The 22,071-nt window shown below is 44.7% G+C and overlaps 1 protein-coding gene and 1 long non-coding RNA gene across 7 annotated transcripts in view; one reads left to right on the top strand and one right to left on the bottom strand.

Annotated features, from left to right (window-relative positions):
- LOC143476985 (uncharacterized) overlaps nucleotides 1-970 on the bottom strand; it is a 26,958-nt gene extending 25,988 nt beyond the window's left edge. The window contains exon 1 of the long non-coding RNA XR_013121440.1: nucleotides 886-970. This is a non-coding gene — a long non-coding RNA (uncharacterized LOC143476985). The remainder of the gene's footprint in view (nucleotides 1-885) is intronic.
- A 7,961-nt stretch (nucleotides 971-8,931) lies between these two features.
- cntln (centlein, centrosomal protein) overlaps nucleotides 8,932-22,071 on the top strand; it is a 104,543-nt gene continuing 91,403 nt past the window's right edge. For 2 of the 6 annotated variants that reach the window (XM_076973812.1, XM_076973810.1), the window contains exons 1-7: nucleotides 8,932-9,139; nucleotides 9,568-9,655; nucleotides 13,572-13,660; nucleotides 15,359-15,443; nucleotides 17,579-17,725; nucleotides 18,573-18,908; nucleotides 20,198-20,331. In XM_076973812.1, coding sequence (XP_076829927.1) covers nucleotides 9,575-9,655; nucleotides 13,572-13,660; nucleotides 15,359-15,443; nucleotides 17,579-17,725; nucleotides 18,573-18,908; nucleotides 20,198-20,331 — 872 coding nt within the window. In that variant the 5' untranslated portion in view covers nucleotides 8,932-9,139; nucleotides 9,568-9,574. The other 4 variants (XM_076973813.1, XM_076973811.1, XM_076973814.1 and 1 more) reach the window with 4 other exon arrangements.

Genomic DNA, 22,071 nt, shown 5'->3' with positions numbered 1-22,071 from the left:
CACCTGAAACATGCCACATGGGAGCTATTTTTCACATTTCTAAATCTATTTTGAACCAATTACTATTACTCCAGTGAAAGGGCCAATGTGGTGAGTCACACACAGAGTGCAACAGTATTTTCACATGTGCATGAATATATAGAACAACAGTCACACAACTGTTTATTATGTGGAACTACACAGCATAGTTGGTGTGACATGGAAACATTTTCAGTTAAATCATGTCCTTCTGACCATAAGCCAACACGCGGTATCTTTTATTTCTTCATGCAAATTTTATATATTCATGGTTTAACTTTTTAAATTAAGAGCTACTTTTACATAGCTACTTTTACAATTCAAAGTAATTGTTTAAACTTTTTGATGTTTCAATAAATTAAATAGACTTTCCATGAGGACCAGTCAAGGCCAAGAGGTTCTTGTACACGATAAATTCTGTTCATATCATCAAATGCACACAAAGTCCTAAAGCAGTCAAAAGTTGTCGAATAAAATGTTCTAAATGAACTCGCATTTCATGTGAAAATCTAGGGGGGGGGGAATCATCTCAGTACCATTTGAAACATTTACTTGTATTCAATGCGATTTCAGCGTTTTGGACGCAGTTATCTGCTTGTTTGTTTGTTTTAATGTCTTATTTTCTCTACAGTGTCCTCCCCTAAATGAGTGCGCTCAGGTAGAACTACTGAAGTCTAGCACAGTCCTCACGTTCACGTTTAATATCTGCTCAATTGTAGAATGGGACGTGTCCGTAAATGCATCTAAAAACTTTATTTGTTACTGTTTGGTATATGTTCGTTTAGGGTACGATCTGTAATGACACTCAAATAAAAAATCACCTTTAGGACCACATCCTGTGGCGGGACACCGAACCACCACACTCACCATTTGTGCATGTTGTATGAAGCGCGCTGTGGTCCTGACGCTCGCTCGCCCGTCCTCCGAACTCAGCTCTCGCCCTCAAGTGGGGGGACCCTCTTCCTCCTCGCTTTTCAAACCTCTGAAGTGATTGAAAACTTGAAGCCGTCCCCGCTAAAACTATCACGAGAGATAGCGACGATAACAGTCCGGTATCGCGAATTACGGCGCACGGAGTCGCTCGTCTTCGTCTTCAAACGCCTTCAGGTCATTAATTCGCGCGAGCCGCTGTAAAACACGCGCGCGCAGGACCGCCGCCGTCGTGGCTGCACGTGAGCTGGACGCTGTGTCCCCCTGCTCCGCATCGAGTCCCAGCGAACCAAGAGGAGAAAACGCTGACACAAAGGGGTGGGTTGTTTTAGCTCAGCTCTCCTAAAACAGCGGACAAACCTCGGCTTGTCCGGGAAAGAAGACTTGTCTTACCCACTCCCCGGTGTTTCTTCTGCTAAGTCAGCTGTCTGTGCGCCGAGGCGCGCTGCGGCCGATAAGACTGCAGAATTAGATGGCTCCTGTAAGTTGGAGGTGTTGGAGATCTGACAGGGTTCTTCGGGCTGTTATACGCCTTCTCCGTGTAACCTGAGTGACTGCGAGCCCGGCGTTAAGCCGTCACGGTGTAGTGTCAGGGTAAAGAGTCACATCTACCCGTGACAATGAGCCAACTCGACAAAACCCTACCCTGCAGACACGAAAACCATGAGGCGCTCAAACACTTGCGAAACACTTAAGCAGTTTTCCTAGGGCCAACTACTCTGATTTTATCTCTATTGTTTTTGCTTCTGTGGGCGCTTTCAACACGTGCAAATAAACAAGATAGCCTAACCCTATTTTTTGTTAAAAGTTATGCATAACGCTGTATACTGGTTTATTTTTAAAGCCGGTTATTTCTATAAATGATCCGGTTTTGCTTATATTTTGGAACTGTGTTATATTTTGATAGAATGCAATGCTGCTGATAGTGTTTTAATGTGTCTCTAGCGTTTACAGTAGCCTCCATAAGGCCTACGTTCACCCTAGTATTTCACATGAAGGTGTTTCTCCTTCGCACGTACACGCACTCGCTGTGCATGTGTGAATATATATATATATATATATATATATATATATATATATATATATATATATATATATATATATATATATATATATATATATATATGGTACTATGATGCCTGATTTTCCATATTTTCCCAACTTGTGTCACTCAGTCAGTCTGTAGGAAGCTCTCATGAATGTTTCATTGTGCGCTTTTTTCCTCGCGCTCAGCTCGCGGTTTGACTGAAGCATCTCTAGAGTGATAACTGTGGAAAGGCGAAAGACCAGCTCTTCTTCTGGACTGTGAGAGGCTCCGCGAATCCCAAGGCAGTCATTTTGATCAAGTTGAGCGTCTACAAGCCCCGCTCACATGTTTGGTCAAGAGGTAAATAATAGATCAGGGATTAAACTTGTGTAGAATTCATTCCGGGATAACAAGCTACTTTCTCCCTGGGTATGCACGCGCATCTGGTGTCCAAGGCCATCAGAGAATAAATACCATATGCCCCGGTTGTTAGAGGGCTTAAATCTCTAATTAAATGAGATATTACTGTATATCGCTCCACAAGCTAAACAAAACAGAACTGAATGTAATCCTTTTAAGAATGGTGTGAAATGGCTGTATTAGTATGATCATGGAGGCTTAGTTTTATTAAATCAGTGTTACTCTAGCCCTTATCGGAGAGTTTATCTTTGGCTCTTAAAGAGAATTTTTTTTCTTTTGGGGGCAATATTTAATTTGTGGCAAATCTCCCCACTGGTGTAAAGAGAAACCTGGTGATCTGATAAAAATAGAAATGACCAGTAGTACTAGTCATAGCAATAATAATAATAATCTTTAATAATTAACATTACTATTTCAGTTATTATACAGAATTATTATTATATTTGTTATTCACCCAGGAGGTGACATTTAACATTATTTTAAATGACGCATCAATTTTAAACATAGACATAAATTTCCACACACACACATGCATATGCACACAGTAGCCACTGTGTTAGGTGCAGTGTACAGTGTGTACAATTACTGACTGAGGTTACATCCTTCACTGTGAATCATTTGTCAGTAACGATCTGCCTCATTCCTGACTGGTCAGCTGGTCAGTTACTGACCACAGGATGACTCAACACACTGACTCAGAGGTCAGTTACTGACCGCAGGATGACTTTTAACACCCTGACTCACTTACTGACCACAGAACGACTCTTAAAACACACTGACTCTGAGGTCAGTTACTGACCACAGAACGACTCTTAACGCCACTGACTCATATGTCCAGATTTGTTTTTTTTTTCTTTTGACGAATTTATAATTGTTTAAATGTTGTGCAATTGTTTAACATGACCGAATGCATTTACAAAATGAATATTTAAACATGTTGACCTGTTTTTGCTTAAACAATCTGTCCTGGCTCCATGCTGACAGCTAAATACATTTACATTTGCATATATATGCACGCATAGGGTTCTCTGATTGTACAGCATAATATGGGAACAATTTGGTCAATTAAAGTTATTCATCAAGAGGGTCTGGCCTGCTCAAGCAGCTCAGAGAGTTATGAACCCAGCAGTTCAGCTCCTTTATTTGCTCAAGGAAAACATGACATTAAAGCTCCTCGCTTTCAAGGAGCCAGTGGTCTGGGCGGCTGGCAGCCACCTGTAGAGGCCGACTTTGAGTATCGGTGTATGTCAGATGGTGACAGGACCCTTTACTGATGTCTAATTACTCAAAGGGCAGTTGATGATGAGCTATTGAACCTTCCGCAGCCCTGGGTCTTCTGGGACAGTCATTAGATGTCATAGCCTGTGTGTCTGCTCAATAAGGAGAGTGGAGATTTCCTTTATGGGCATATGGAGAAAGGTCAGACTGATGATGTCACGGGGCTCAGGGGGGTGGGGTTGGGATGATTTCTGTACATCTCACCTTCCACCATGCTCCCACAGAGGGGGTGCTCGGTGACCTGTGATATTTCACCATCTAAATGCTCTGTTCCTGCACTTCAGTCACCTGCTTTTAGGTCAGACAATTTTATTTTATCCTTAAAGGTGTAATACTTGTGTAATACATTGAATTTCTAAAGCCTTTTTGAGCTGAAAAAAATTATATTAATAGGCTTGATATGTAATAAGGAGATTTAAAGTGAAAATCTGAAATGTTACATTGACATTGATGTGATCAATATGTGTCCATTGCAGAATACAAAAAGTAATATTAATAATTTAAAAAAACTTTATTTATTTGATGCTTTTTGATTTTGCCTTATTTTGGTTTAACTTAAAATTGTTTTTATGAAAATGAAGACATGCAGTCATAAGTAAACTAAAAGCAAAAACACAAACGAACATCACACCTAATAGCCTCTAAATCCCAGAGTGTGCAGGCAGTGTGTTTCTGCGGTAAGACAGGATGGTAGCAACTGTGTTTGAATGGCTTCATCATCCTGCAGGAGGTGTGTGTGTGTGTGTGTGTGTGTGTATATCTGTGTGTGTGTGTGTGTGTGTGTGTGTGTGTGTGTGTGTGTGTGTGTGTGTGTATCTGTGTATGTGTGTGTGTGTGTGTGTGTGCATGTGTGAGAAAGTGTGTGAGAGAGAGTGTCCATGTGAGAAAGTTTGTGAGAGAGAGAGAGAGAGTGTGTGTGTGTGTGTGTGTGTGTGTGTGGTTGTATGGAGGAGTCACTGCCCACCCACCTCCCCCCGGGCACATGGGCCACACATGCCCCCACCCCCACCTCTCAGCCACAGGAAGCCGGCCTCCAATCATCAATCCACTCATTATCCCCTGGCCACGCCTGCCGAGGGCGCTGGGAAGGTCATCAGATGGAGGAACCGTGGATGCTGCAGCCTGTCCCGGGACGCGGAGGCATTCGTGGGAGACGCCGGTCATGCGTGTGGACACAGGAGCTCGTGACAGCTGCTCTGTAGGGTCACGCTGGTGTCAGGTGGCCTGACAGTTAGGCAGCTCCACAGACAGGCCTCAAGTTTAGAACCGGGTCGCCAAACGTCATGGGACACAATCAATGGTCCTCTGTCATAGACTGTAATCAAACATCTATATGACTGTAGTGTTTCACAAGCGCCTTTGGCAAACAGCTGACTGAAAAAAAAATGTTTTCAGAGAATTTTTCAGTGAATTGTGTAGCAAATGTTCAGTAAAACATTTGTGGTCTGGTTTATAATTGTCCATATTTTGTGTCGTTTTTTTTTTTTGTTGTGTGCTAAAGCATATTCATTCTACATAAACTGAATCAAAAACATACTTTAATAATGTAATTGCTCATATACTGGGACCCATTTAAACTTGGAGGGAGAGTGTTTCTTAGTTTAGTAGGTTTTTAGGGTTGTTTACTAGTAGCCCTTTAAACTCTCAGCTAAGGCTTAACTGATGCCCCACACCTGCTGTCTGATGATGAGGGAAAATGGCGATATCTTGTTTGTGTGGTGGCTACAACACGCCCAGGACTCACCTGAGATAGAGTGAGTGATGTTACTCATGACCTGGGAGATTTATGTCAAGTTTTGAAAATTAATATCATATTTAATTTTTTCACAGCAATTATTACTATTATATTATTAGATACGTATTAACTATTATAAGTACGTTTATAGCCCTAAGTAGATTAGCCGGGTTAGCAAAATAGTCCTAGCATAGCATTGCAGAATAGCTGCTCTTATGTGTCGTAGGCTTAGTCCAATCACCAAGGTGTTTAATATCACTTCGGTTTAACCTTATGACTGCAATGTGACATCTGCAGTGTGGAATCTGCAGCATGGAGTCCACAGTGTGAAGTCTGCAATGTACAGTCTGCAGTGTGAAGTTTACAGTGTGGAGTCTGCAATGTACAGTCTGCAGTGTGAAGTTTACAGTGTGGAGTCTGTCGTATGGAGTCTGCACCAGAGTCAGTGCACCATTTTGTACCTCAGTCATAACAGCTTACAGTGAAACTAAAGTCTAAAGTCACTAAAATGTTCAGCACATCAGGAAAATGGAAGGAGAGCTTGTTTTCCATGATATTATTCAAGCAATAAAAAATATTAACAGAATTAAACAAATAATTCTTGATGCATTGATATTTATGTTTGCAGCTGCCTGATGTACAGATGCTGAAATATAATGACAAGCACAGTTAAACTCCTATACAAGCACAGTTAAACTCCTATACAGTTACATTCCTACACAGTATTTAAAACACATATATTAGGATGCTTACAGAATCCTCAAATCAGAACTAGATTATAAATTTTTAAAAGTATGTTTTTAATCTAATAACAATTTACCAGGGATTGTCTTCCAGAAATAGATTATGTCTGCGGTGTTTAAATCTGCACATAGTATTATTTGTCCCTGGTCTGTGTTCATATCCTGATGCGTCTCTGATGAAGTGAGTCAATTGTGTTAGTGCTCGCTGGTGAACTGATAACCCGAGGCGAGCTTTATGCTGTGATCACCAACACCAAGTGAGCCTCTGGCAGAGAGACGTGACTGTTCCTCCCAGGCTGCTTGAGATGGCAAACAGAGCCATCAGAACCAGGGAGCGTGTGCCGTGTGAACACGTGTGAGCTGCTCTTTCCCATTCAGCTGTGACACTCTGCCTAAGCTGAGCGCCGATCCCTCTGTCACCGTCGCTTGTACAACCAGTGTTCTTCAAAGCGACCTGCTTGTACCTGGTTAGCATACGGTTTAGCTCCGCTTCACTAAGCCCCCACAAAGTGAGTGAAATCAAAGGAACGCAGCAGAAGACCAGAGTCCTCGCGCCTCGGGGGCCCTGAGTCCTCGCGCCTCGGGGGCCAAGTGGAGACGCGTGTGGATCCTCAGTGGAGCAGCGCTTCCTGTGCTCCAGTTCCTGGGGGCTCGTCGTGGATTTCCTGAATCCCTCGTGCTGTGGATTTGCATACTGCAGACTAGGGGCTGCTGCAAATCCTCTAGTGACCCTGCTATGACACGGAAAGAGTTGACTGGGGGCGGAACAGAAGCGCACGTGAAGCAGCGCTGAGCTAAAACAGGTGGGATCATCACAGCGTGGATTAAAGCAAAGATCTCGGGCAACTGCAAGTCGCTCAGTGAGCAAGAAAGGAGTCTTTCTTGACTATGACGTCTACACCTTCCCTGTCATGTGATATTAGATCAGGTGGCTCAGATGTGACTTCAGTTGATTCTGTGCAGTGGTCTAGTGCTTGTAACACCTGTTCATCCACTGGAGGATTAATACTGACTTTCTAAATGCAAATGATGAAAGAATGAAGCATATCAAAAGGTAGGAGTGGCAGTGAAACTTCTCCTAACGCAGAAATCGCCTCTGAACTGTGATTAAAGGAGACAGTAGAAACGAGCGATTTATGCACTCACAGTCCCCTCAGATCTGTAATAACCTGTCATTAAATGAACAACCATGCAACACATAAAAAGAGGGTTAAATAAAAGAGGGTTAAAACTGCAGACAGATATTTACTGTAAATGATGATGCAGTGACATACTGCACTGCATATAAACTATGGTTGCGTCTACACGAGTGACAGTGTTCATTGAATTTTCCTCAGATGTTTTTTTTATTCTTTAACCTGTGAAGGAGTAGCGAAGGTCAAAGATTTTAAAAAGAAACAAATTATTAGCAAAGCATGGTTATTTAATACTAAATCAAGACCCTAATTAAAGCCATTAAATAATCAGACAATTACTGTTCCCATTTCCCTGGAGTATAAAGGATGAGAATACAGGTGGTTTTCCAAATCAGCTACTAAAATACATGAAAACTCGCTTTTCACATATTTGTGTCAGTCCATTATATAAGTCACTAAATGTAAACCCTAACTGAAAGCAAATTCACTTTAACTGCTTCAACAATTTACATTTGCATTTGCGTTAAGCGCGTTTGGCAGATGCCCTTGTGCTTTGTAGTCTCTGTCAAATACACTTCCTCATGTGGTAATAGGCATGTAATGATCATTCTACATGAAAATTTTAATTATTTAAACGTACACAAATAAGATGGCTTTACATTGGACTCTAATCTCTGTTAAGATGTGTTACAGCCTCCAGCTTTGAGACTAATAGCAGGGCATGTTACAGTAGTGACTGTTGGCCAGGCTCGGAAGCCTTTGAAAGGAAACTGACAGCACTGCCGGTGAGCACATGTAGAACCACTTTCGGGGTGGGTGACTTTTAACCATTGGCAGTAAACAAAGGGCTTTGTTGCAAACAGTGGAGAAGAAAAAGGCTGATTCACAAGTGCCATGTGTCTGCTGTGCTAACAGGGGCAGATGTTGCACATTAGCAGCCAGTCCACTGCTTCTGAGATCACAGCTCAAATGAAGACTGTAATGAGGCACTGCTTGCGGGTCAAGACACAGCGACACAGCCTAATCATGGCGCTAAGTCCACTGAGTCGTTCTGGACCAGGAGAGCTGGACACACTTTTAGCAGATGACCAACTGCCAGCCAAACTCTCTGTTGTTTTAGTTTGTTTTCAGGGTCCTATACATCTGTGCAGATTATTAAACCTGTAAATAAAGAAATAATAAATGAGCAAAAATAAATGTTCTTGTTGAGATTGTTTCAATTAAATTTTTTGTTGTGTTTGGACGGTAGTTATTGGATACTGGGTGCCCCCTCTCTCTCTTTTCTCCTCTCCCCCCACCATGGACTGCTGTTTTCTGTATCTAAAAATATATTATATTAGCATTACATCTATTATTGTTTTCAGTCATCTGACAGACAGACAGACAGACAGACAGACAGACAGACAGACAGACAGATAGATAGATAGATAGATAGATAGATAGATAGATAGATAGATAGATAGATAGATAGATAGATAGATAGATAGATAGATAGATTGATTGATTGATTGATTTACTGGGATTGATGCAACCAGTTAATGTAGTGTTGTAACTACAAATCCCAGACAAATAAGACTAAGCTGCCGTATGTCTTTGAATGTGCCGTAAAGTGTCGCAAACTGCAATTTCCGCAAAACGCGGAAAACGGCGCGTTTGTTTGAAACAGTCAACAGACAGTTGTAGCACTGCAATTGTTTATTATCTAAATGAAGCTCAACGCTATATGGAAACATGTTTTAGGCCTTAACTGAAGTGTCCTTTAGCGATGTCAGTTCTTTGGGACACGAGTTTTCTGTAGTCACATTTTCTATTCACATTGTAGCACCTGACCTCCCGTATCCAGGGACGCTGTGTAAGTAAACCCGAGTTCACCGACTAGCCGCCGGTCCAACAGCTGCTAGCGAGGTTAGCTAAGCTACGGAGTAAATGACTGAATTGCGGATCAACCACACTGTTCGCTAGCTAGCCCATACACGTTTACAACTGGAAAACTGGTTTAGTTTTCCATTTTATTCTATTCAAACCTAACTTACATTAGTCAGCGCACCGCAAGGTTTAGACATCATTTGCAACCAAACTAGCTGACCTAGCCAAACGGCTAACAGCTCGGTTAACATCAGTGACCGAGCGAAGAAAGTCCGAGAATAGTTATAAACACAGGGTAGCTAGATATACAAGGCGAGGTTAACTATTGAACTAGGCTATAAGGGCGATAAATGGTTGCTCCGTGGCTGTCTGACTGATGTAGCTAGCTAACCTGGGGCTGTGGTTATTCCCTAGCTGGACCATGGCCTCCAAGGAGAAAGAGCGAGTTGTTCTTCTGGAAGGAGAAGTTAGGAGCCTGAGAGAAGAACTGGTTCAGTGTCAGGTAAGGAAAAGAGTCTGGCACCTCACACACCTTGAGTGGCGAGGCATAACATTATTCTATTTATCATGAGAGCATTTCAACGGAGGACGATGAGTTTTTAATGTCTTGGTGTCAATTAGTGAAAATCCCAACTTCATTAATGAAAAAGAATTGTGATTTTACATAGTATGTTTTAAGTAGCAATCATTTTATTCCAAACAGAATAGTGTATTCTAATGAGTTTTACTCCTACCGACCAGAATTGGTGTGCAGACACTGAACTAGTTTTCCAGTTTTTAAGTAAGATTTGACAACAACGAGCCAAGATAGGTGCACTGACATTCATCTGCACTACATAACCTTATATGATCATATCAGCATGACCATATAATATTGTGTAATATAACAATAATTATGGAGTTAATTTTCTGTTAACCAACTCATGTTTATTCGCGCTTTTACATATTTTGACAGTTGTTTCTGTTTTGAAATTTTTTTTTTTAAAACAGCAAATGTTGACCGCGAGACAGAAGCAGCTGCTGTGCACCGTAAATTACTGATGATTTGAGTACAGATTACGCTACAGCTAACTTGTGTTTACTATAGCAAAAATAAAACACGGAACTAGTCCTTTCAATTATGGCACTCTAATAAATTGAGTGTATATGATGTATATTTAGTAAAAATATCTAAGTGCATATGTTTAATAGATTCTCTAATGGATAATTCTGAAAAGGACAGCTGATCTCCAGGCATCAGCCAAACAATAATAGCAGTAATTTACTGAGAGACCCTACAGACCCTGCTTGAAGGACTTCTGTCCAAAACAAAATGTCCTTTTGCTTTAGAAACCTTGTGTACCTTGCTGCACATTTCTGTGGGTGTATATGAATCGTTATGGTAGTATAAACCCATGTGTGGTATGTACCACCAGCAAATAATGGAATTGGCTAAAATGGAAAAATCCTACCAATGGCAAGAAAAGGCTGGACTGAAAGACAGCACAGAGGCACTAATCATGGCAGCACAGGAACAAGCTCTGAACCCCAGGCAGGACCCCAGATGCAGACTGGGCAAAGTGGGACACGCCCCAGAAGATGGAGGAGAATGACCGAGCTAAGATCCTGTGGAATTTCCACACTGACATAATGGTAATGGCTAACCAACCGAACATGGTACAAACGGCAGAAGAGGTCTGTGGCGATGGCTATAGTAATCTGTACCTGAGAGATAACAATATCAGGAACAACGAACATGAAAGCTCACAAATAACCAAGGGCTGTGAGAAGAGCTAGAAAAGATGTGGAGGAGAAGGCACCAGTGGTTCCTATGGTAGTGACCCCCAAACTGGGAGACCCCTCAAATGTCTGTGACCTCCAGAATTGGAGAATGGCTCCAGTAGATCCCAGGAACAATAGTACAGCAAAAATACTGTGTAGGACCCTCAAGCTCCCAGACCTCTGGTAGAGGAGAAATACCGGCCCGGTTAGGCTGAGTGGGGGAATTTTAAGTACATATACAATACAAAATCAGACATGTAGCAGGCACGCACAATGCATGGGGCTTTCCATGCAGTATCCAGCATCCAGCAGAAGGAGGGGAGAGGGGCCTACATCCTCTGTCCAGGATGAGAGAGAGAGAATGCCTCAGTCTGATGGGAGATGTGTTCACCATGGAATCAGAGGAGGTTCCGTGGCAGATTAATCCCCTCTATGGAACGTACCACTGACGGATAAAAGAGGGGGAATTGACATAAGACAATCACAGGCCTGAAGGACAGCACAGAGCCAGTAATCATGGCAGCCCAAGATCATCCACTAAGTACTAAGTCAATCAAGGCATGACCACACCAAAGAAGACCTGAGTTGGAAAAATAAGCAGGAACTGACGGGAGAAACGGAGAGAATGTCGAAGGGGCATTTGGGGCTTTGACCCCTGAGTTGGAGGAGTGTCTCTTAACTGGGGGAGGGGGGAAGAAGGATCTCCATCCACCTAAGATCATCCATCCATCCATCCATCCACCCACCCCCACGATTACTTCACAAATTGGCAGTAATTGGGTTCAGAGTGTGATTGGCACATTGGTTTTTTTCTTTAGCCCGCAGGGCACATTTGACTGTTCTTCCCCTCAGTCTATATTTTAATGACAAACCTTATTTTTATTTTAAAGGCTTATGCTTAAATATTATTAATGCATAAAGGTTGATACTCTTGTCCACTTGACTGCCATTAAATGCAAAATGGTTCTAGTGGACCGATGATTTATTAGAGATTTATAGCATTATGTTATTAATATGTACCAAATACCAATATGCCGTGTGGATGCTCATGTGGTTGTGTTTCATGGTTGGCGTTTTAAGTTAAATAATTAATCAATAAGAATGTCTTTTAGCATGTCTTCAAATATCGGGACTGGAAAATGTGATCGTGTGATGCAGATAAGGCGCCTCAGCGACCTGATGGAAACATTTTCTTTTTTTTCCATTTTCTTTTTCTTTCTTTCTTTCTTTAACTAAGGGGATACAGTTGGATTAAATGTTAGTGAAGCGACTGCCTATGTGAAGTCAGATTTTTTTTTTCTTCTTTAAATTGTCCTTAAATGTGTTGAAGGTGCAGGGTGGATCTCTATTTCCACACGTCTGTGCTCTCTACTTTGTATGTTCAGCTTATGGTCTACCAAGGTCTGCCTGCACCATTTACTAAATAATTGATTAGACAATTTTGAATAGGGTTTAAAATTCATGTACTAATTGGAGACCAGCAGATTCTCAGGGGAATTATGACTTTTATCTTATGATGATGTGGACATAATTTACAGAAAATTTTATTTTATGTCGATTTGGTATAATTCTGTCTATTTAATGTCAGAAAATGTAGTTTTTAGATGTCTCTCATTAAATGTAATGCAGCTTAAAAATATTTGAAAGACTTTTTTCTAGACAATTTGAATTGGAAATGTTTTAAGGCATGCCTCTCACGAGCCCTTCTGTCATCACGCTTCACTTTTTCTCCCATGAAGTAGTCAGCAGGCACACATGCATCTCTCCTTCTGTCAGAGTCTGTCTTCCTGGGTCTGCCTGACCCTCACACCCACTTACTCCCACTGACATTCAGTTAAAACACTCACTCACAACCAGCATCTGTAATATAGACTTTTTTCTTTCCATAATCATCCACGGTCACTGAGACGTATGGTGAAGGCAAGGCATGTCCAAGTCCAGCCTTGTTCTGTGCCTCATTTAGCTAGTTAGCTGGATAACATTGAATTAAACTTTGATTGGCTGGCTCATAAGAGAGCTAAACACAGACCAAGTATATTTCAGATTAGAAGTACCTAGACATGACTGAAGGTTCAGGAACTTCAGGCTGCAATACACGGGCATGTGTATGAGTAAATGTTTATTATATTCTGTTAGATTGGCAGCCATGGATCTGGATGTATCTAACCTATGTGCAAGCACACACTCACCTGGCCACTTTATTAGGTACACCTGTCCAACTGCCAACTGATCATTAACACAAATCTCGAGTCAGCCAATCACATGGCAGCAACTCAGTGTATTTACTAAATACATTGAGTTGCTGCCATGTGATTGGCTAACTGATTTAGGCACGTAGACATGGCCAGTATGATCTGCTGCAGTTCAAACTGAGCATCAGAATGGGGAAGAAATTCTGTTTCCAGTTGAATCTATGCAACAAAGTTTTAAGGCAGTTCTGAAGGCAAAAGGGGGTCCAACCCAGTACTAGCAAGGTGTACCAAAAAAGTGGCCTGTGTGTGTGTGTGTGTGTGTGTGTGTGTGTGTGTGTGTGTGTGTGTGTGTGTGTGTGTGTGTGTGTGTGTGTGCGCGTGTGCGCGTGTGCAAGCACAATGCTTGTCTGAAACAGTCTGAAACTGCAGTTACTTATCTGGAATTTCTGTTTTTGTTTTCAACAGGCAGATAAGGAGTTTGTGTGGTCGTTGTGGAAGCGTCTCCAGGTGGCCAGCCCGGACCTGACCCAGGCAGTGAGTTTGGTAGTGGAGCGGTGAGTTGGTTTGTCACGTCACCCTTTTCTCACCCAGCCTCCTCTCTTCTCCACGGCAGCCTGTTTTTCCTCTCAGCCAGCAGCGGTATCATTATGCCGTGTGCCTAAGTCTCGGGCTTGAGAGCTGCGCCTACGAAGAATTCTCAGGCCTACGGGTCTGAGGCCCGAAATCCCCAGATTGCAAACTGTGTGCAGTGCTGGTGGGCATAGGGAGTTCCGCAGGGGTGTGTATGAGGTGCATGTGCCGTTTCCGTGGGGTTAGCGGGGAACGGAGAGCAGATGCCTCGCTAAGCCTTCTTATCCTCCGCAGATCTGCCCGGCCACGGGAGCGCCGTAATGAAAACGCGTTCGCTCTCTTCCCACCCTGAGCCAGGGGGAAAGAAAAACCCCTCCACCAAGCGCCCTTTTTACAGGATAAACAGTAGATTAAGTTGAGTAAGGTGACCCGCAACGGGGAGTGGGGAGCTACAGCAGTGGCATGGGAACGTGGTGGAAGAGTGAACCGCCTTCACAACGCAGCTGCACGTTCTGTGATTGACACGCGCACGACTGACCCGGTATCTCCTGCAGAAAGGGCTTTTTAAGACTTTTCTTTTTCTCTGAAGTGCATCCAGACAGTGATTTAAACCTTATGGGTATGGGTCATTGGCAGGGCCTAGCACACAAGGTGATGCTTCAGCAAATAAAAAACACATTTATTAATGATTTGTGAGTCTCGGTCTGCCTTTATAAGGTTTTGTTAGCTTCTCAAACGCTGTGCCATTTCACAGAATGGAAAAAAGTGTCTTTCTCAAGAATCAGAGGAACCGAAAAAAAACATACACCCAGACTGCATAGCAGCAAATGTGAGGCTCCAACCCTGAATATGCAGCAAGGCATGCTGGTCCTCAGAGGCCCGGTAACCTGCGCGCCATAGCGAGCGTTTGCACACCAACATCCCTCCGCGTGGAATATCGACATGATAATTGCGTCGGCTCCACTCAAGCGCTCACCCTTGCGGGAATTCCAGATGGTCTTGTAGCAATTGGATGGCTGGCTCGGGACGTAGTTAACATCACCGGGACTACAAGGTAGCGGCGCACGCGGAGGAGAGCGGGAATCGTGTCTGCGGGCCTCGGGAGGGTGAGCGAATGCTGGAGACGGAGAAGAGGAGGAGGAGAATCCCGGCTGGCGTCCGCTGAAACAAAGCGAACCTTTGCTGGAGTTGCTTTTGTCTTGCGCCCCTCCGCGCCAGAACGCTGTGAGAGTGGGGGCTCTGGAGCGGGCCCGGATGTGCCCGCCTGGGTCCCGCCCGAACCCTGCTGCTGTTTTTGATGTCCGGGTAATTACAGATACCTGGGGAGGACTGTTTCTACCAGCCTTTCCCACAGTTGCTCAGTTGTGAGACTCCCGGGGACTTGGGGTGCGTTTGAAAAGCATCGTGCCTGTTTTCTTCCCCCTCTGTGCTGTATTCCCGCTGTGATAAACTGGGTTTCATCTCTAAGTGTGTGTTAATCCCAGTGCATCTCACAGCAAACACAGGCTGACTGTCCACCGGCTGCCCTAATTGTTTAGTTGTTTAAGTCGACTTTAGAATGTTCCAGAAAGTTGCTGGTGGAGTCACGGCTGTGAGGTGTGTGTTACAAATTCCACATTTAAACCAATTTCTAATTGATATTTTCTGTCTTTCTGTTTTTTTACTTTCTCTTTGCATGTTAGTGAGAAGCAGAAAGCAGAGGCCAAAGACAGGAAAGTTCTAGAGATCCTCCAAGCAAAAGATCTCAAGATTCAGACGCTGGAGCAGGTACCGTAACGTCTTCCATTACTGCACTCCTTTCAAAACATCTATAAATGTCTTATTCACACTTGATTTTAAAGGACGTATATGAGATTATGTGGATGAAATTACACACACACACAGAGTCCGTCAGTGGTACGCCACGCCATCGTTTCCCCCTTTTTAATAAGCATCTCTGACTGTTTGATAGATGAGCTGGTATGGCAGCTAATGATGAAACCGTGTTGTTAATTCACCTTTAATCATGGCTCTTGAATGAAGCATCTGTCAGCCTGCTTCATTACACACACACACACACACACACACACACACACACACCCTCTCTCTCTCTCTCACTCTCCCTGGGACAACCTCCAATGCCATCAGGCTCTGTAATGCGTTTTGTCCAGCTGTATGCATCCCTCATCTAAACACACGTTTAGCAGATCAGACGAGAACTGGAAAGCCATGTCCAGGTTGTTATTAACGAGCCACTAGCCTGCTGTCACAACTGCCTGTTTATGCGCAGCTAGGCAGGCCTAAATGAGTGGGGAGTGTTAATGTTGTCATTTATTTGCCTTGATCGGTCCATCTCTAGTCAAGTTACTCGGGTTCCCGCCGTGCGCAGTCATTTGGTCTGAGAGCTGATCCCAGGTCAGCCTGGTTCCATCCTTGGGCCTGGGTGTGAAGAGCAGGCCTTGTGAGCGCTGATGAGTGATCAGGCTCTTTTCTCCACTCTCCTCCTCAGCTGCTCCAGCAGTCATAGAGCACTGTGAATAGAATTTGGCCATTAAAAGTTGAGTGAAACTCATTAGCGATGAGGATTCTGGGTACTGTCCTCCAGACCACTGGCATCTATCATCTCCTCCTAAATTGGCACCAAACGAACCCAAATGGTGATTAATTGCTTTTTTCCCTCCTTGGCCATGTGATGGTCGGCTGAATCCTGCCTCTTCGACACCGTTACCACAGTAACTCTGACAGCCTCTCCTCTCTTACTCTCTTCTTACATTTTTGTAACATAATTAGCTTTCATTTTTGAGCTGCATTGGGAATTTCTAATGCTAATCTTTCTGTCCTAGACCTCTTAACTTCTTTAAACCCTTTTCCTACCAATTGAGCACTACTGGGGTTAAGGCAGTGTTTGCCTACCTCATTATCAACGTTTTGAATTGAGTTCCACTTGCGGTGTAAATCTCTATTAAAGCCGTTTTCGTGCATGGTGCACTGTCCGAGGCGCAAATCCGCTATCTGGAAAGATTCAAGTGATTTCCCTCAACATGGCAATTAATTGCGTCCCAGAGCGCAGTGTTATTTTTGAAATATCCGTAGCCAGCTAGGGCTTAGCCCGACACCAGAGCCAAGCAGAAGGAGTCGGTGGAGTTCCAGATGAAGTAAGTAAGTGTGTGTGTGTGTGTGTGTGTGTGTGTGTGTGTGTGTGTGTGTGTGTGTGTGTGCGTGCGCGCGCGCGCGCGTGCGTCCATGCACACATGCATGTGTATATTGTCAAACCTTAGTGTGTGTGTGTGTGTGTGTGTGTGTGTATACGCATGTGTGTGCATGCATATATTGTCAAGGCTGAGTTATGGATCTGTGTGTGTGTGTGTGTGTGTGTGTGTGTGTGTGTGTGTGTCCTTATTTTGTTGATTTTCTGCTAATATCAGAAACTAATCTGCTAATGGGGTTGTGGCCGTGCTGATGTCTCCTGAGGCAGCAGTGGGTTCTGGCCGGGTTTTCGCCGAGCTCAGATGGTTGTGAGTGGGGGTGGCAGTGTCACCACTCCTGGATGGGAGACGGCAATTAGTGAGCTGCAGCGCAGGCTTCTGAGGTCTGGAGCGCAGGGCTCCCCCCCTGGCAGCTGTGGGCCCGTTTAGCCCAGGGCGCTGTGGACAGAAGCGAGCCGCTCCTCACACGGCCCGTCACGTAGCACCGCAGTGAACATGGTCAAACTCTTACAGCCAGGGCAGTTCAGCCACGTGACTGTTAGCAGTGTGTGAACACGGGGGTTGTGCCCGTGGACTGGTGGGGTGAGTTAGTGGCGTGGGCTGTGGCCCGTGTGTGTGTGTGTGTGTGTGTGAGTGATTAGCTGCATGTGTCGGCTCACACGCGTGTGGGGACATCGCTGCTCTCTTAGTCTCTGCACTCTGTTCATCTTCAAACAGGAAGTGGCATCGCAGAGGATGATGCTGGGTGACCTGACACAGAAACAGCGTGGTGGTGAGGAAGAGCACGGTGTGATGAAGAAGGAGCTGGCAGGCCTGCGCCACAAGCTCAGCAATCAGACCCGACAGCTGCAGGTTCGGACAGAGGTCTGCCCATCACGCCCGCGAGGCCCCTCTGCCTCCACGGACACGGCAACAGGCCGGGAATCTCCTTTGGGCATAGCCCGAGGCCCCGGATCACTTAGGGAGGGGGCGGGGCTTACGTTTACTTAGCTCAGAGTGAAGACTGCCGGGAAGGAAACTAACTTTGTGGATAAATACTTAATGATAGACGTGCCGTAGAAGTGCGTGTGTGTGTGCGCTTGTGTGTGTGTGTGTGTGTGTGTGTGTGTGTGTGTGCGTGCCCATGTGTGATCTGTCTTCTCCCTAATTGTGATGTGATAGGCTTGGGATGATTAATTGATAAGGTGTGGGTCAGGGGTGGGTGTGTGTGTGCGGGGTGTCTTGTACTATCAGGGGTGGGGTGGAGCTGAACGCTGGCGACAGCATCAAAGGCGGCCCTGCCTGAGCTAATGGTCTCACGGTGAAGTCTGCTCATTAGAGCTGCCATTAAAGCCAAGCGATGGCGACCTGCCTGGGTCCCCCACCGCCCCGAGTCTCTTAGGTGACCTTGACCACCAGGAGCTGAACAGGTGCTGTCCCAACTCTCTCCTGCACGACCCCGCAATGCTGTCTCCAGTCTGTTCATCCATCCTCCTGCCTCTTTGCTCATTCATCCTTCTGTTCTTTTACCTCTCTGTCCTTTATTCCTTTCATCCCTTCATGACTTTCATTGGAATTCTTATATGTACAGAAGAGGTTGAAATTATTATTTTTTGCAGTGTTTAATGTGTTTTTGATTCAGTTCTTTGAAGCCATTTTTCATTATTTAATTTATTATTATTAGATTTGGCTGGTTGGGGAACTGAAGAGACAACAACTTTCTCTCCCTCAGGAGCTGGAGGGGCGTGAGGAGGAGTGGGGGCGTGTGCGCGGTGCTCTGGAGGAGGCCCGGCATGTGTTGGAGGAGCGCTGCAGTGGTTTAGAGGAGGCCCGGCGTGTGTTGGAGGAGCGCTGCAGTGGTTTAGAGGAGGCCCGGCGTGTGTTGGAGGAGCGCTGCAGTGGTTTAGAGGAGGCCCGGCGTGTGTTGGAGGAGCGCTGCAGTGGTTTAGAGGAGGCCCGGCGTGTGTTGGAGGAGCGCTGTAGTGGTCTGGAGGGGGCGCTGCACCAAGCACAGGAGCAGAATGAGGAGTGCAGGAAGAAGGAGACACTCAGCACCACTAGAGTCAAGGTGAAGGCACACGCACAGGGATTCTCACACACACACACACACACACACACACACACACACTGGGATGCTCACACACACACACACTGGGATGCTCACACACACACACACACACTCACCTGTTTGCGTATTTCTTGCTCCCCATCTCACACCCCTCTCTCCATCTCTCTCTCTCTCTCTCTCCCTTTTCTCCTTCTGTCTCTCTCATGTCTTCAGCACCATCAGTGGTCTTCTCCTCTCACCGCTACGCATGCAAACGAACTCTTGCTTTGCACACATTTTAAATATTGATAACTCTGTTCAGAGGGAGGGCAAAATAATGACTTTTTAACGTGGTGGGGCCACTCCGTCCTGCTCAGTTCAGATGAGTGTGTGTGCACCTTCACACACGTGCTGAAACGCTTCGTTTTGCATGCGGCTGTAATTAGCAGCAGCACAGCTGTGAAGGCCTCTGGTCTTGCACCCACCAGAGCCTTCATCCATGTGTGAGAGTGTGTCCGTGTATGTGTGTGTCCCCGTGTGTGTGTGTGTCTATGTGTGTGTCCTGCACATTAGATCTGCAGATGTGTAGGTATTTTGATTAACTGTACGTGTGTGTGTGGGTGTATGTGTGCACGGACACCCTATCTGTATTCTGCCTGTATGATGCCATGCACAAGGGTCAACATGAAGCTCATTAGAACACAACATTACTGTGATGTAGTGCTGACCGAATGCCTGCACAGCCACCCCCCCCCCCCCCCCCCCCCACACACACACACAGACACACACACAGACACACACACACACACACACTCCTTTTCTCTCTGTCACCTCTTGCTCTCCTTCCTTTCTGCTGTACTCTCATGCACATCCCATGTGTGGGAGTGTATAGGAGTGTATAGGAGTGTATAGGAGTGTGTGTGTGTGTGTGTGTGTGTGTGTGTGTGTGTGTGTGTGTGTGTGTGTGTGTGTGTGTGTGTGTGTGTGTGTGTGTGTGTGTGTGTGTGTGTGTGTGTGTGTGTGTGTGTGTGTGTGTGTGTGTGTGTGTGTGTGTGTGTAATGGGAACAGCTGGGTCCTATGCCCTGTCACACAGTCCACACCTACAGTATGTGCTCTGCTTCTTCTGTAGAGCTGCATTGTGGGTACATTTATTGACTACATCATCTGCACATCATGGACTGGGCTGCCACCGAGATGGCAAAAATGTTTGTCACAGACCCGCGCACACACACACACACCCCCCCCCCCCCCCCTCTCTCTCTCTCTCTCTCTCTCTCTCTCTCATGCCCTCTCCTGTCTGTCTGTGCAGGAGCTGCAGGTGGAGGTGGTGAAGAGCAGGGCGGAGCTGTTGGAGGCTCAGGGCCGCTGTGCTGCTCTGTCTGCTCAGCTGACGGTTGTAGAGCAGCTGGCCTCAGACAGAGAGCAGCAGCTCCAGCAGATCAGGTCAGCAGCTACGTCACCTGTACGACGTAGCTACAGCACACAGGACTTGCGCATCACTATCATTACACTCCACAGCTTCTCCTGTACACTACAGCACTGAACACAGTTTAGGTTCTACACTCTACAGAGAGCCCACTACACTCTACACTACACACTACACTCTACAGAGAGCCCACTACACTCTACACTACACCCTACACTCTACAGAGAGCCCACTACACTCTACACTACACACTACACTCTACAGAGAGCCCACTACACTCTACACTACACACTACACTCTACAGAGAGCCCACTACACTCTACACTACACACTACACTCTACAGAGAGCCCACTACACTCTACACTACACACTACACTCTACAGAGAGCCCACTACACTCTACACTACACACTACACTCTACAGAGAGCCCACTACACTCTACACTACACTCTACACTACACACTACACTACACTCTACACTACACTAGGGGTGAAACGATTACTCGAGTAATTCGAGTTACTCGATTACAAAAAGTGATCGAGTAATTTTCTGTGCCTCGAAGAATCGTATATTTTTAAAAACGGTATTTCGCACTGACTAATTTTAATGTAGCGCAGCACGCTTACGTCACCCACGCGGCGGAGGTTTTTAGTTGAGAAGCGGGAATATGGAAGCAGCGAGCGAAAAGAGCGACAACGTACGTGAAGAAAGGGCTATAGGAAAAGACAGAAAATGTCGAAAGTATGGGAGGATTTTAGGTTCGACAGCAAGAACAATACACTGACATGTATTCGGTGCAACATAGTCCTTGCCTACCACAACAGCACATCTTCAATGCTGCACCATCTTGGCCGAAGACACCCGGAATGGAGCGGTGGAGCCGGGACAATGTAAATTTTATTTACAACAAATTAATGAGATTAACATTAATGTACCTTAATAACATAACGACAGCTCTGTGGAGTGGATTTTTAGCAATACTGTCGAATGTGTGGCTAGTTTAGTACAACGGAGACAAGTTCTTAATAACTTAATACAGGCATTATGTAACAGCGCTCTGGAGTTAAGACGATAAGACGATAAACAATAAATAAATTAAAGATAGCTGAGGTACTTTACCTTAGCAGTTACTTTAGCAGGAAAGAATATGATACTGATATAGTTTTGATACAAGAAATTCTAAGTTGAAAGTAGTTGAATTTAATTTATTTACTTGTGGTATTTATTTCTATTTGCATTTACAATTGTGAATTAAAAAAGGAAACCGATTGGTTAGTCATTAAGTGAAATGTCTTGTTTTCTCTTTTGTATTTTTAATTGCTCCTTAACCAAGCAATTCTGTTTTATCCGATTACTCGATTAATCGAATCGATTTTTCAGTAGAGTACTCGATTACTGAAATGCTCGATAGCTGCAGCCCTACACTACACTACACTCTACAGAGAGCCCACTACACTCTACACTACACTCTACAATACACTACATGCTACAGTACACTCTACAGAGAGCCCACTACACTACACACTACACTACACTCTACACTACACTACACTCTACAGAGAGCCCTCTACACTACACTACACTCTACACTACACTACACTCTACACTACTCTACACCCTACACTACACTACACTCTACACTACACACTACACTACACTTCACACTAGGGGTGTATTCAACTAAGGATTTTCATAGTCGAATCTGATTAGTCAGCTTTTCCCTTTAGTCGACTAATAGTCGAATCAGGTTTTTTA

Source organism: Brachyhypopomus gauderio, chromosome 15 (assembly GCF_052324685.1).
Source record: "Brachyhypopomus gauderio isolate BG-103 chromosome 15, BGAUD_0.2, whole genome shotgun sequence".
In the NCBI taxonomy this organism is placed as follows: domain Eukaryota; kingdom Metazoa; phylum Chordata; class Actinopteri; order Gymnotiformes; family Hypopomidae; genus Brachyhypopomus; species Brachyhypopomus gauderio.
This window is presented reverse-complemented; position numbering and strand designations above follow the sequence as displayed.